Source organism: Mirounga leonina, unplaced genomic scaffold (genome assembly GCF_011800145.1).
Source record: "Mirounga leonina isolate KUSES-001 unplaced genomic scaffold, KU_Mleo_1.0 Mir_170, whole genome shotgun sequence".
Classification (NCBI taxonomy): Eukaryota; Metazoa; Chordata; class Mammalia; order Carnivora; family Phocidae; genus Mirounga; species Mirounga leonina.
Genome location: NW_023270433.1, coordinates 17,703,923 through 17,719,933, shown reverse-complemented (window position 1 = coordinate 17,719,933; position 16,011 = coordinate 17,703,923). Strand labels below are relative to the sequence as shown.

The 16,011-nt window shown below is 47.6% G+C and overlaps 1 protein-coding gene across 1 annotated transcript in view; it reads left to right on the top strand.

Moving 5' to 3' along the window:
* Window positions 1-16,011, top strand: part of PAPPA (pappalysin 1) — a 240,175-nt gene that overhangs the window by 971 nt on the left and 223,193 nt on the right. Inside the window, exon 2 of the mRNA XM_035016597.1 lies at window positions 7-210. Coding sequence (XP_034872488.1) covers window positions 7-210 — 204 coding nt within the window. The remainder of the gene's footprint in view (window positions 1-6; window positions 211-16,011) is intronic.

Below are 16,011 nucleotides of genomic sequence, written 5' to 3'. Positions count from 1 at the left end.
GGGAAGCCGTGCGCGTCCCCCGGCGGCGGCAGCAGCGGGAGGCGAGAGGCGCCGCCGAGGAGCCGAGCCCGCCGAGCCGGGCGCTCTATTTCAGCGGGCGCGGCGAGCAGCTGCGCCTCCGGGCCGACCTCGAGCTGCCCCGGGACGCGTTCACGCTGCAAGTGTGGCTGCGAGCGGAGGGGGGCCAGAGGTCTCCGGCGGTGATCGCAGGTAGGCGAGGGCGCCCCGGCGGGTGCCCGGGCTTGGGTGGCGGGGCCGGTTGGGGGCTGGCTGGTGTGTCTGGGCGGGAGAAGCCCGGCTGGAGGCACCGAGGCACCCGGGCGAGCTGCAAGCCTCACTTTGCCCCATCTGCGGAATGGGCGCACTAGGAAGGCTTTTTGCCTGGTCCCTGGGGAGGAACTCAGGGAGCGCTCCTGGGGGCCGGACCCGCAGTCAGTGAGGGCTGATCCCTGGGGAGCCTTGTGCCCGTACATCGTGTTCGAGATGGTCAGAGGGACCGTCTCTGTTCGGGATGGAGGGGAGGATGACCCAATAGGGATGCATGTGAAAAGAGGCCAGGGGATTATTGAGTTCTTTGACTTTTTAATGGACGTGAGCCCCCACCCCTTCATTTGGGCCCATTACCCTGAAAGCCTGAAAGAACAGGGTTGTTGTGATCAGAAGGACTTAGAAGTCCTCGAAGTGCCCCAAAGTTGTTTTCTGCTTGATGCCTGCCTGTGGCATGCACCCCCTTCTCCCCTGCACACACACACCCCGCCATCCCATACCCTGGCTTTTAAAGCCCACTGCCTGTCGCTCAGGACTTGGGCAAAACCTTTCTAATGCACACCCAGCCAGTCTTCTCCAGACTGGGCTGCGAAACGGGGCGCTTTCCTCATTTGGGACTTTTACGAGCCCGTAATGAATTTGAGTTCTCCCTCTTCACCCTCCCTTTCCCTGTTCCACAGCAAAGCCCATAGTGAAACCGGACACTTTGCGAGGGTTGCAAACCTTAGAAATGCTCCAACATCCATTTCCCCCCCTCTAAATGAATCTGTGGCAATGCCTTTAATACAACTGGGGGGCGGAGGGGGGGCGGCGCTGGAGGAGAGAAGGAAAGTTTTGCCTCTTCTGACTGAGACTGGGAGATTCCCTTCCTGCACAAACAATCTTGCCATGTCCTAGGACGTCTTAAAGTGAGAGTAGGGGTTCCCCCTTCACTGCAGCTAGGAAACGCGTGGAGGCGGTTCGCGATCCCACCCCCTTACACACACACTTTCTTCGAAGGGAAAACTGTGAGTTCTGGCAGTTCTGCCTCTTTCTGTCTTGCTGTGGACTTTCTCAGATATTGTGCTGATGCACAGTGAAGCCCATTTCAGGGGACCCAAACTCTGCTGCTATAGCAAGAATCTGTCCCCAAAGCTCCCAGTCTCCCGCTCCCTCCCAAACCGAGAGCAAGAAAGTGACTTTCCCCCACATCTGACGTCATCACATGCTATTTTTTTCTCACTGTTCCCCCACCACCACCCCAAGAAGGAGAGGGAAACTGAGCTCATTCACTGTTAGCTCCCAGGTCCTAGGCACCTGAAGCGGGGTATACTGTAGAATAGAGGTAAAGTGTTATTTATAATAATAATGATGATGATGGTGATAATTCAGGGCTATGGTATGTTTACTTCTCTTTCGGAACATCGGAGAAGCACAGAGCCTACTCCTTGGGGATGATGGAAAAAAAAAAGAGTAGATCTGATTTTTCCTAAGCTTTACCTGTCATGCTAGTGAGTTGGAATGCTTTTCCTCCAGAGGGGAGGGCCCAGGGTTATATAGGTATCATCAATGAAAAGGTAGTAAATACATTTTTAAAAAATATATATATATAACACCTGGGATTCCTCAGGAGCCTGCTTTATAAATGTCTATAATTCAGACAAGGAGCCTCTCTTCACACGCGTTCTCTTGAGCACTCATTCACTCTCTCACACAAAGATTGTGCAGTAAAATACTTTAATTGGATGGGGGACATTAGGTTATTATTGCTTGTATAAAATGCCTGGCCCATTTTATGTGTGGAAATAACATTCCTCTCAAAATGAAAAAAAAAAAAAAAAAAAGAAGAAGAAGAAGGAAGGAAGGAAGAAAGAAAGAAAAGGCACCGCTGTCCCGTAGTACCAGAAAGCCAGGAGCTTTTCTCCTGAGGATTCTGGTGGATTTTTTTTTTCCCTCCCCTTGTTGAGTCTGAGCCAGAATTGGCGGTGTGTAAACACCTGGCCCTGAGCCAGAAAAGACTCATTCTGCGTATCCTCCACACGGTACAGACTGTTGGACTAAAAAGAACCTGCTTCTCCTTGAATTAAAAAGCAAACAAACAGAGGTTCTTTGCAGAAGCACTTTTTTTCGGCTCCTTCCTCCGTTCGTGTAAGTTCAGGCGGGGAGAGGCAGGGCCTAGGTGGGCAGCCCGGACGCCGGTGCCCAGCCACGTCCTGCCCGCCCGCGACCTCCGGCGCCCGGTTTGCTGCCTGACCTCGGCCGGCTCCCTCCGGCTGGGCGTCGCCACTTTCGTAGGAATCCCTGGTCCCCTATCTTGAGAGAGCAGGCATCTCTCAGCAGGGAGCGCACTGCTATTTCAGGCAGAGGGTTGCTGCCTTGCTGTCAGGCCAGGCTGCCTTACATCACGCTTTGCTGCAGGATTCAATTGGGTTTCGTAAAGGTCTAATTTTACGGTGCTGTTAACCGGGTCTGTCGTCTGGCAGAGGCAGGCCTTGCTGCTCCTGGTAGGCGGGCTGTGCTCCCAGATCAGCCTGGGATGCTATTTCTGCCCCGGTTCAAACTTCACTGACACTGGTTCAGACAGGCGCGCTCAGGAGAGGCAGGGGGAAGGAGGGAAGGAGCAGCGTGCTTCTGAAGCTCAGAAAACATGCCTTTTATTTTTCCAAAAGGGAAGAAGAAAAAAAAAATATATATATATATAAATAAATAAAAAGGGAAAGGCTGATGCAGGCAAAAACAAAGTTAGAAAGTACTTGTGTCCAGGCTTCTCCCATGGGCCCAACCAATGACGGAGGGTCTTGAGGATTGAAGAATCCTTTAAGGCTACAGTGAAAAGGGGTCCGTAGGGGTTACCCGCCCCCCCCCCCCCCCGCCCCGTCCCCGCAGTTCTCTCTGTAGCCAGGTAGGGAGACAGAAATGGGAGGGAGGGGTGCTGCTGGATGACATAGCTCCTGGAGGGCCGGAACTCGGTTTTAATCTCAGGCATGCACCTTCCAGGCCTTACCCCCCACACACACTGCTGAGAGAACACGTCTAGTATCACCTCCTGGACCCACCACCTAGGCACAGCCTTGCCTTCGTGCACGGCAATTTGGGCTCCCTTTCAAGTCCGGCGGGAGTGGGGGGTGCTTTCTTCCACACTCCTCTGCTTTTGTCCCGTCCGGCAGGATCCAGACCCCTGCCCCTCATCCCCAAAGGCACCCTCCCCAAAACCCTTCAGTCCAAAGAAAGAGAAAGGAGAAGAAAAAGAAAACAATAGACTCAATTTGCTCCATGGAGCAGAGACCCCGAGCAGCAGTTAATCTTGTTAAAGTTTCTCCTGACGTGTTAGATAAGTGAAATGTGGACCCCACAAGTGCTGCCCTCCTCCCACCCCATCCCTTAGTGATCCAGCATTCCTGCTCTGAAGGGGAAAGGGATTTACCTGAATCCTGTCCAACACCTCTGTTTGCCACACTTTTTTTCTTTTGTTCCAAATGTTGGACTGTTGAGTTTGCTGGCTAGTCAGAAGAATCTTTTTATTTCCTCCCTTCTGCAGCCCCCACTTCCTACTACCCACCAACCCCCCAAAAAAGAGTGCCTGCATTTCCCCAACTTCAGAAGTGCTGGAACAGGGAAGGCTGGGTTTCAAGGAGTCCCTCTATTAACATGGCTCACCCCCGAAGGTCGTAGTCACATCTAGGGTCTAGAATATTGCAAGGGTTAGAAGCCAGTTTTAGCCATCAGGTTACGTACGTGAGAATCTACCTCTGCCCCTAACTGGCTGGGTGACCTCGGGTAAGCTAGTTGACCCCTCTGGGCTTCAGCTTCATCTACAACGTGAGGATAGCAGAAGTACCTCCTCATTAAATGAGCTCACACATGGAAAGTGCTCAGCACTGGACTTGGTGTATTGTAAGTGCTCCAGAAACTTCACTCTTATTATTGGGCATGATTTTCCAGAGAGCTTAGTCTTGCCCTTATGGATTGAAGACACTTAAAGGCAGGAAGGAGGCAGCTCTTCCTGGATGCCTCCAAGGGGCCGGACACTGGGCGAGGCACCTGCCTTGAGCCTTTACACTTCACCCTCTCAAACACCCTGGGAGGTGGGCATCACCTCCTTTATTTTACAAATGAGGAGATGAAGTCTCAGATAGTGGAGGTGACTTAGTCCACAGCCCCACAGGCCATCAGGGAAGCAGAGCCCGTATGTGAACTTGAGTTTTAACTGCCCGTTCCCTCTTTAGCAATCTTTCTGGGGAGAGAAGAAACAGTTCACGTTCCCTTCTTTAGCCCTGCTGCAGAATGTTCCCATTCCTTTCTGCATTTCTGGGTGCTGACCATGGACCTACAGATTTAAGAGGATAGAAAATGAGTCTAAATCTCACGTGGAACTCTGGATTTGACCTAGCAGGTCTGTTTTTCCTTTCATGCCAGATTAGGCAGACTGGCCTTGGGATATCTGTTGCCGGTTCCTTGCCGTGTGATTTGAATCCAGCCATTTTTTCATCTCTCTATCCTTTTGTTTCTTCATCTGTAAAATGGGCATAGTGATCCTGGGATATTGCAGTGAAGTAAACATGCAGAAAGTACCTGGCACAGTGTCAGCTCCTATTAGGGACTTGGTCAACGGTAACGGGATCCAGTAAGTAACCACATTCCCTTTTCCAGTTTGCTAACTTGGCCTTCAGGAAGTCGGGCCTATTTGTACTGTTAGGGTGTCCCCTCTTGAGTTACTGGGGGAGTTTATCTAGAGTAGACCGCATATCTCAGGGGACAGACAGACAACCCCCCCCCCCAAATCCTTCCCTTGCACTTTCATTTCCTCTTCTTTGACCTACTTGGATGACCCCTTGGTGGTAAGAGCCAGAGGAAGTCTAGACCACTGGACCAATGAATAAGAAAACCAGTTAGCACTGAAGAGAGCATGCATGCTTGGGAACAAAAGGCAGACAGTGGTCATAGTGGGGTCCAGGTCACAGATGTACTGTCACATGCCTCTTGGTCCTTCCCCAGATGCCCTCAACTTATCCTTTTCCCCAAGCAGCCATTCATGTAGCCTGCTGGGGTGAGGGAGGCTGCACCACCCTCACTTCTCTGCATCGAAGAAAGCAAACTCGAAGCTCAGAGGTGTGGAGCTCGAGAATGGTTCGTGTGGTGTCAGCCTAGGCATGGACCAGGACAAGCAGCTCATTGTGCAACAAGGAAACTGAGGGCCAGGATATTTCAGGGGCTAAGAATTAAACTATATTCACAAACTGTGCCCTCTCAGAGGGGCCTGGGAGACCATATCGTTCAGTAGTTCACAACCCTGGCAACACTTGGAATTATTAACCTTTCAAACATCCCAATGCCCAGGCCGTATCCCAGGGATGCTGATGTCAGGGGTCTGGGGTTGGCCTGGGCGCTGGGGTATTTCAAAGCCTTCTTGGGTAACTTGGAAGGACCACCAGTGGGGAGAATCACTGATCTAGCTCAATGTCTCCTTGCTCTGCTGGAGGGGAAACTGAGGCCCAAAGGGGAAGTAGTATTTCGCATTTACTGAGCTGGTTAGTGGCTAAGATTTCAGAGAATTTTACCTGTCTCGGTTCTGAGTTGCCAAACACCAGAAGGGACCGTTCTTTCATTCTCAGTTCCCCTGCTGACCCCAAACCCCTGGGTGCCATGGCCCTGACATCGCATTCTTCCAGAGCCATTCCTGTGTGTGAAACTACACTCTCTCCATCAGGGGTCACCTCTAAAGTGCTAACACTCCTGTGGAGTGGTAACACTGAGTTCTATGCATTTGATTTTAAATGAATCTCTCCAAGTGGTTGGGAGGGGCGCCTCACTGCGAAGGAAGGGAAGCTCATTTCTGAGGCATTCTTCACTTTGCACTGGGCTAGTTCTGTAGGAAGGAATATGTTCCTGTTATTTCAGAGCCCCATCATCTGAGACCACTCTGAAACCAGTACTGGCTTTCACTGTCTCAGATGAGGAGGAGGGAAGATCCCCAAGTGCCCTGGGTAGGAGGACCCCATCGACAGCTGGCACGTGCCTTGTCGACCTAAGGCCAAGGGCTCAGGAATCCAGCAAATGCCTACTTCCCCCCTCAGCTGGGTCCCCTTCCTTTCTCTCAATGCCCCCGTCTCTTTCTTCTGCTGCACAAAGTCTCCGCTTCATGCCTTGATGTACTTACTGGAAATACTTAACTGAGGACTGACCTGTGGATCTTGGCCCCTTGGCTCCTTTGAAGACCTGAAACAGGGCCTCAGGAGCTCTGAGTTCAAGTACTGGCTTGGCCTCCTCTGAGCTGTGGGACCCGGGGCCTCTAACTCAACCACTGGGGCCTCAGGGGACAACATTTTGGGTATGGTTACATTCAACATCCCCCTGTCACAGGTTGTCACAGGAACTCAGTGAGCCAGTGGTGGCAGAAGCTCTTGGCCAAGATCAGAACCGGGTCCACATGTCAGCAGGAGGAGGAGGGGGAGGGGCCAGAAGGTGAGAGATGTGAGGAATTGGTGCCATCAAGGTCATTCCTGGGAAGGCGCCTTCATTATCATTATTCACATTGCAAATGATAAATAGTGATCAAGTTAGCAAATCTTTTCACACCTGTGACCTCACTGGAGCCCTTTGATGTTGGGACTTCACAGGTCCACGGAATCCTACCGCTCGCTTACTTGCTGCCTGACCTTGACAACTGCTCATTGGGCCTCCATGTTCTCAGGGTGCCCCGGGGGTGCCAGGATAGAATAGGGGCTTTCAAACTGTACCGCACAATCGTAGGGATCCCCTGGGAGAGGCTGAAGGGCAGGTTTCTGCCCACCCCCCACTTTCCTTTCACCATATTCTGTGTGAACTGTGCACTTCTGTAAGATTCAATTTGAAGGAATGGAACAGAGTCAAACGGACAGGGAATGACATGGAGGAATTATTGTTAATTCTGTCCATGTGTGATAATGGTAATGTTATTATGTATACTTAAGGCCCCTAATCTGTTAGAAATGTGTCCCGAAGTATTTATGGGTTAAACTACATTATGTCTGTTTTATTTGTTTAAAATGCTCCAGAACAACCCAACAAAAAAAGTCATAGTGGGTGTGCTAGATGAAAGAAGATCAGCAGACTGATAACAGTTGTTGGGAACAGGTGATAGAAATGATGGGCTTCAATACATTTTTCATTTGTCCCTCCATGTATAGTTAAGGATTTCCATAAAAAAAAGTTAATAATAAATTAAGAGTTTGAGCACCATAGGAAGAATTGAAATCTTCTTAGATCCTTGTATGTTCTGTGAACTGATAGGTGTTCTAATACTGAAGTGCCCGCTTGGGGAGGGTCAGGGACTCTCCCAAGGTCACACAGCAGTCAAATGAAAGTCGGGGTGCAGTCTGGACTTCAGACACTAGGAGCTCCCTCTGCCCTCCTCTCTGCACTCTCGCAAACTCAGGTGACTGCCTATCCTGGGAGAGCTTGAGGGGAGGCTTCCCAGCTGCCTCTAGGAGGGGCCAGTGGAACCCTGCTGGGCAGTAAGAAGCTTTTGAGTGAGGACATTCTTGGCTGTATAGAACCATCTCCCACACTGTGAAGCATTTAGCATCTTTGATACCATGCAGAAGAATCCCCCAGGATCTGCAAGTCACTGTGACAATCCAAAGCATATTATGACAACACACACACACACACACACATTTCCACATATTCCTATTTCTCACTTTTCTGGCTCCTCATTTCTCTCCATCTCCAATTGCCCTGGGAACTTCCTAGAAACTCCTCGAGCTCTGGGGAAATGACCTGCCTCTGCCATATCTCAGGAGAAGTTGACACTATCAGGAAACAGGGAAGGGGCCTAAGTTTACCGAGGAAGTATTTTGTAGTGGTTGATCATGGGACGCCAGAGTCAGATGGCCTGAGTTTGGTTTCCTGACTCCCACCTGCTAGTCGCATGACCTTGGGCAAGTTACTTAATATCTCCAAGCTTCACTTTTCCCATCTGTAAAATGTGGATAACACTGGCTCCTACTTCATGGGGTTGTTTTGAAGATTAACTGAGCCTCCATGTGGAAAATGCTTAGTAATGGAATCTAGACCATGGGTAAGCACAGTAAACGTTAACTCATGTTGGTGTTATGTGCGACCGACCCTTGCCACCTTGCCACACGTTAGTTCTAATTCTCTCAATAACTCTGTGAGTTGGACAGGCTTATCTCCTTTGGCAGAGCCAGGGATTGCCTTTCCCTTTTACCACGTGGGAAAGATACATTACTCTCATCTTAACATCAAACAGAAAGTAAAGTGAAAGGCAAAACAATAAACACTCTATTGTTTCGTATTACGAAAGCAATGTGTCCTCATGGTAGAGAATCTAATCAGATCAGAACAAGGGACACAGTAAAAATGTGTCCATCCCCTGCCCAGGCATCAATCAGCAAGTCATTATTGAGTTCTTGTTACATGCCAGGTACCATGTGGGGCCCTGAATCCAGAGCACTGAGAATATGAGGAAGATATCCCTGCTCTAAAGAAGTTTATGTTCAGGGATGGAGAAGGAGGTGGACGCAGAGTATAAATGAGTGAGTGACTATGTCACACATTTATGTGCTCATGAAGAAAAATAGAGAAGGAAGTCTGCGGCACATTATAGAGGTGGGGTCACAGGAGGAGTGAGATTTGGATGGGTGGTCAGGGGAGACGGTAATGCGAAGTGGCATTGAGGAAGAGTCTTAAGAGTAGACCCAAGGCTATCTAGAGAAGACCATGGTGTATTGGAGAAGGAAGAGCAGTGGATTAGGAGATGTCAGTTCTAGAGCCATCCAGTCACTAGCTCACTGTGTGACTTTGGACAAGTCACTTTCCTTCTTGGGGGCCAGTTTTCCTCATCTGTATAGTTGGAGTAGGGGTGAGTTTATCTTTGCCCTAAAGACCCTCCTAGCAGAGATCTCCTAGGATTCTATAATCCTAATCAGGACTGACCTAAGACAAAATTATAAACTTGGCAATAGTTCCAGTTTTCTTCCTGGTTTTTGGTGCATTTTCCTCCACTAGGTGGTGCCTGTCCCCCTTGAGGGCTGGGTGCCCACACACTTTCTGCTTCCTCACCCCTGGCAACACTCATTCTTGAAAAATGACCCGGTATTCCTTCTTGCTAAGGTTTCATTGTCTGACAACAACTTAGAATTTTGCTCTTCCATGGACATGTATATACTTTAATATCTCCCCAGAAAGCTTTATATCAAAAAGCAAAGTACTAATGGGTAGAATTTTAGTCAAAGACTGACTGAAGACATTATTTAGTTAATATTGGTACTTCCCAATAGCTGGAAGCCATCTCAGTCATTTTGCTAATAATCACTGCCAGAAATACCCAAAAAAACTCACTGAGTCACTTTTCTGGTGGTCACTTACTTGGCTCATGTTTAAATTACTCACATTTTATAATTTCTTACTCTACAAAAGCCATTTCAGGCAAGGTCCTGAGCATCATGGTGGCCACTGACCTATTAGTCTTGCATAATGTGTTATTCAGATTATTCCATGAAGTAAAATACTAAAACTCTATGCTCCGTGGCCATCTGTTAGCCTATTTTCCTTCTGTGACTCCCCAGCACTGTTATCAATGAAGTACCTCTTGCTCCTTCTTTTCCCCCTCCTTCCACTCTCTATGTTCCTCATACCTAACATATTTTCTTTGACTACTTAGATTTTTCTTGAAACAAGAAAAAGAGCATTTGTTTTTCAGTATTATTTGCCACAGACCCACTTCCAGACCCTGGAAGAGTAGAAGTGACCCTTCTTCAATTTTAGAGAACCTGAAAAGGTCCCAGGGTCCAGTTCATTTGGAGGAAACAGAGAGTCTAGAAGGTGGAAGGTCACAGATTGGCATCCATGGATCTAATTATGGGGAACATGTCCAGCCTTTTACCTTCAAGAAGCTCATGGTCTAACTTGGACCTGTCCCCTTGGTAGTCAAGAAGTTACTCCTGTATCTGTCCCATTCTATCTTTTCTTAATTCCTGTTCCTCTATAAACATGAAATGTGGCTGGGCAGAATATGACCACATGTGTTCATACAAAGGGGTTATTTCTCCCAATGACATTGTAGGTCTTTCAGCTACAAAGGCTGATGAAAAAATAGAAGAAGATATGATAACAGGCATATCAGGTACAAGATGGCCTTGTTCTAAGAGATGCAAAGTACCTGAGCAGAAAACCCAAGAAATGAATCCAGACTGTACTGTTCCATGAACAGTTCATGTAGTAAGTCCCAAGAACCAAGGTGGGTGAGTCAGAAGGATGCATCGAAGCCGTTCTTTCCATAGATGAGAAACTGAGGGTCGGTGGGAGAAGACTGGTCCAAATCAGTGAGCGAGCTGGGTAAGGTCCTCTGTCCTCTGAGTCTTAGGCCAAGCCTCTGTCAGCTTGTCCCCTGACTTTGCATCCTTTCCCATCGAGTAATCACCATCTCTCTGCTGGTGAGCATCATTTATCTGCTGGCTTTGCTGGACTCCAGACTCACAGATCCACTAGACATGTTAACATGCACTTCAAACATGTCCAAAGCTGAATCATCATTTCTCCAAAATTCCTTGTGTTCTTGTCTGGTGTCACCCACTCTAGATAGATCAGCCACCATACTCGGTCATCCATTTCTGTCTATCCTGCCTCCTTAACATTTTTATAGCCAATCTTCCCTCTTCTTGGCTTAAGACCCTCTGGACCTCTTGCCTTGACTGTTTCCCTAGTATTGTGATGCCTGCCTCTCTGAGCCTCAATTCCTGCACTGCACCCCTTCAGTCTCTCTCCCAATGTCCAACAGTCAGTGTTTTCCAAAATGTGAGTCTCTAGCTAGAGGCCCTTCAATAGCACTGGCATTATCTGCAATTCACCCCAGATACCCTAGGCTTTTTTTTTTTTTTCCACCTCATTTTCTTTAGCTGGTGTATTTCCTGTATTCCTGACTGTACCATTTTGCAGAACAGCTTCTTTGGGTTTCTGCTCAAGACTCCCTTCTGGGAAACCCTTCCTAATTGTTCCCCACCTCTCTAATCCATCTGTCTCCGCAATACCCTCTGCACACATATACCAAAACACCTGGAATTTTTTATCACATTTAATTGTGTGCATATTTGGGGTCATCTCAACTTCTCCACTGCCTCGCACAGCCTCTGGCTTATAAAGGTACTATGTACATTTCTGTTTAATGAATGCATGACTGGCTAGGAAAACCAGCTACATGTCTAATGATTCCGAGAGAAAGAGCTTAGGAACCTCAGGCATGTTGCATTACGTAACCAAAGCACATGACCTAACCCATGCGTCACACTCAAAAACATTACACAGTGGTTAATTCCATTTCCCCTTGAGCGAATAAGTCAAAAGGGAAAAGAAATCTGGCCTTCCAAAACAGAGGGGGGAGGGGGCAGTGCATTTCAATGCCTCCTCAACTCACATTTCATCCTCTCTAATCCAAGCCACATTTTAGCCTTGGTCTTCCCCTCTCCGCCCTTCGCCTGTTTGCAAAGGATTTGTTTGGTGTGTGCACCGTGGCACATAATCCCAAGCTTTGCTCTGCTCTCAGATTTCCCCCTCTCCTCCTTATCAGGTTCTTACCGGGCCTCTAGTGCCCTGGAAGTCATATCTGTTGCTTGGGTTTTCATCCATTTCCCTCCTTCCCGATAGGGGGGCCTTTCCATCTGCTTCCCTTGATCTTGTGAGACCTTGTGGTGACCTCAGGATCTGGAATCCTCTATCCGCTGTTTATATACCCTTGGGAGAAGGTACGCATTCTCAGCAGTAATGACAGTAATAAAAGCAGCAAGCTTATAATGAGCACTTACTATGGGCTGGCATTGTGCTGAGCGCTACACTTTGAACCCTCTGAAATCGGTTTAGAAAGTTACATGACTTGCTGAAGGCCCCACAGCTAAAGGGTGGTGGGACTGGGGTTCAAACCCAGGCCAGTTTAATTTGATCTTTATCCACAGGCTTAAGAGTATAGCTTGGAACACAGTCGTTGTCCAGAAAATGTTCCATGAGAGGATACATACATGCGTGGTTACGTGGATGGATGAAGGAAGGAAGGGACCGAAGATGGTGCCCCCAGTGACTAACGGAAACATTTCGAGATTGGTTATAGACTGGAAAGGGAAGGAATGGAGGGCGGGAGAGATGGAAGAAGAATCTGAATGAACATTTTAAGATTTCAAAGACAGTGGCTAAGAAATCTCTTTGGTATATGAAATATATTTTATTTGGAGGTGACTTTTGAACAAAAGACCATTGACGTCCATGAGAGCATTTTTCACTTATAAGTGGTCTGCTGGGAAATAGACACTTTTTTCAAGGCTGCTCTCTGCCAAAAACTTTTCTGAACTCCTTGTTTGGGAATCATAGCTTAGGTCCGTTCCCCCAACTATGCTCGACAGAGACCCACCGTCACCCTCTGAGGAGCGGCCTGATGCACTCTGAGCTGAATCTGAGATGTGTGTAGATGATCATGCTGCATGAACTCTGGGGTTCTGAGTAGGAGAATGACCCTGGAGTGGCAAGGCTGATTTTGTGGTGTGTTCTCACTAGACCCGATTAAGCCCCCGTAGTACCAGTAGTAAGCTCTCAAGATGACTCCTTTATAGAACAGCCCCACTGGGCTGATTAGATGTGATCTGCTAAAAAAAAAAAAAAAAATACCACATCTGGTTCATCCCTTTCCCTCTGCTTTATCAAATATGCTCAATATACAGATGGAGAAACTGAGGTCCAGGCAAGTTAACTTGTTAAATTAAGCTGATTTGATTAACATGAAGCAGCAAGTTGGTAGCAAAATCATAACTATAACTCAGATCTCTTGACTTTCAAATCAGTGCTCATTCCATTGGATCACTTTATTTTCCTTTGCGGGAGCAGTGGGGGTGGGAGGGATGACAGTTACATTGGTGGGTTCACATTAGTGACCTACTAGAAAACATCATACAGCTGTTTGGTAATTTAAGCACTTCTTATGTGCCAGGCTCTGTCCTCGGCATTCTGTGAGGTTCAGTAGGAAATGGCAATCTATTAGAAGTAAACCAACCAACCTTCCTTTCTCCCACGTACCCATCCACCCACCCACCCACCTACCCACCTATCCATCCATCTATCCATCCATCCATCCATCCATCCATCCATCCATCCATCCATCCATCCATCCATTAATGGATAGTTGTTGGGCACCCTTTAGTTTCTGTATATTACACATTGAACCAGGAGGTAGGGACTAAAAAGAAGTACAGGGCATGGTTCCATCCCTTTAGGAGTTCCCAGTCCTAGCAGCGGAAGCAGACTGGTAAACAGATACATAACCTCATGGTAACTACTATAACGAAGCAATTAATAGCGTCCTGGGGAAGCAGAGAGGCAGAAACACTGTGTTCTTGAACACCCATGTTTATTACAGGGCTAGAAAGTGTTCTGAGCTTTCAGAGGCATAAGAGGCCCCTTCCACTGGAAAGGGGCAGAGATTTTCTCAGCAAGTAGATAGTATGTGGATGTATGTGGAGTGTATGCTTTGCCTTGCATGTGGATCTATCATGCATGCCATTTTAGATGTAGAGCCATAAATCAAATTAGAACAATAAACACTTTTTGATTCATGTCTCAGCTGAGGACATTGGCCCAGAGTAGCTTTGAGGAGCATGACACTAGGAAATGATTAGACAATTCCATCCATCACCACCCAAATCAAGTCCAGCAGCCCCTTAAATCCACCCCTCATCGCATTTATCACTCTGATGTGTTTGCCTTCGTATACGTCTGTCTCTCCGCACCTGTCTCCAAGCTCCCTAGGAGCAGAGACGATTTCTGTCTTCATCTCTCTTTATTCCTTGCTTTAGCACAGTACCAGCCCTGCCCATCCATACTCCAAAAACTTTGTTGAGTGAATTGAAGATGGCTCCCAATAGGAGAGAAAATGGGGTGACTGGAAGTGGGTGCTGTGAAGGAAAGGTGCATTGAGAAATGATATCATGGACCCTAGTAAGGGCCAAGCAGTGAAGGCAAACATGTTATGAATGGCACCAGCTGTTAGGTATTTCCTCATGTCTCTGGGCTGACTAGTCACCTGTGTGTGTTCTTACCATCCTTCCCTGCCGCTCTGCCTCCCTTTCTGTCTGCTGAGCCAGCGTACCATTCTGTTAGCTTTAAGGATTTTTCCCCATGGCTTTCTATCAGCTTCTCCAGCCCCATCCCTGGAGAGAGCTGCGAAGAACCAGGTGTAACTGTGTGGGATGCACCCATGCTCCTCCTGCAACCTTCACCTGTGCCTTGGAGACCTCCCAGAATATAAGGGAGCAGGATGATGGCAGGAATCAGGTCTGCTGTGCTCAGGGCACCTTCCCAGGGCCTGGCACGTGGCAGCAGTTCAATAGATATTTGTGGGGAGATTGCTGGAGGAATAAATGAGTAAATTTACAACACATCTGGACCAGTTTCCTCAGGTCAGAGATGAAGAATCAGATGTCCGGATGAGGCAAGACAATTATCCCAAGTTCTATCCCAAATTAGAGCAGAGGGTCAGTAGAGCCCAATTCTCCTGACCATTCCTTCTGTCCTGTCATGTTGTGCTGGGATTTGAGCTTGGCCCTCTTGAATGTGGTCACACAGGTTTCAGATCACTGAATCCTGCAGTTGGATAGGACCCAAACTATCCTTTTATGCCTGAGAAGTCTGAAGCCCAAAGAGGGGGAGAGATTTGCCCAGAGTCCCACTGCTTTGGTAGTGATAACACCAAAGCTTCCAGAAAACCTCTGTGTATTGCCACATAGCCAACAAATATATAATATGTACCTGACGCTGTTAGAGATGCAGTAGTGAGCAAGATAGAGCAGGTCTATGCCCACATAGACTTTATATTCTTCTGTGAAGAGAAAGACAACAAACGAGTCAACAGTTGTAAGGTCTTGTATATTAACAATGATGAGCGATAAAAGGGAGTCATTAGAGAAGACTGGAGTAGAGGGATTTTGGTTTAGGTGGTCAGGCTGAGGTTTGAATGACAGATAAGGAGTAAGCCATATGAAAAGATAAATTAAGAGAGTTCCAGAGAGAGGGGAAGAGCACAGCTAGCACGCAGACCATGAGGCAGGGAGAGTCATCGAAGATGCTGAGGGAGCAGGTGTGCAAGCCGCTGGGAGATGGGTGTCCATGGCTCAAGGCAGTTCAGGTCATGGAATTTGGATTTTAATCCAGATGAACTAGGAAGTTACAGGATTTGGTGATCACTCTGACCTTGAAGTGGAGAATAAATGACATGAGGCCAAGAGTAGAATCTCAATTATATCATGATCAAGGTGTACATTGATTATTGATGATATTTTAGTAATGATTTAGTATTTTGTTTAATATCATTACCATGCATTTCCTTGCTAATACCATCACCAATTAAAATATCTGAAGAGCACTGGTATTTTAGATCAGCAGAGAAGTGGGGTTTTCTTGCACCCTCTGGGAGGACTTGGACAGATTTGTGAACCCTGATCCGTTTTCTGTAAAAATTTGAAGGTGTGCACATTTTTCTGGGGAGAGGCTGTCATTAGCTTCATAAAGGGGTCTGCAGTGCCCAAATGATGACTTAAATGCCTAATAGCAGGGGGCACATGAGGTCATTTCCTGAAACCTGTACCAGCTCTAAAATCTGAATACTCTATGAGAATGTTGATGTTGAGTTGTCATATCAGACTGAGGAATTGCACTTTCCTTCATCTGTACCCTTTTTGGAGTAAATAGAATTTAGGGCTTTTTTTCCTCTGAGGAGAAGTTAGTTTATTC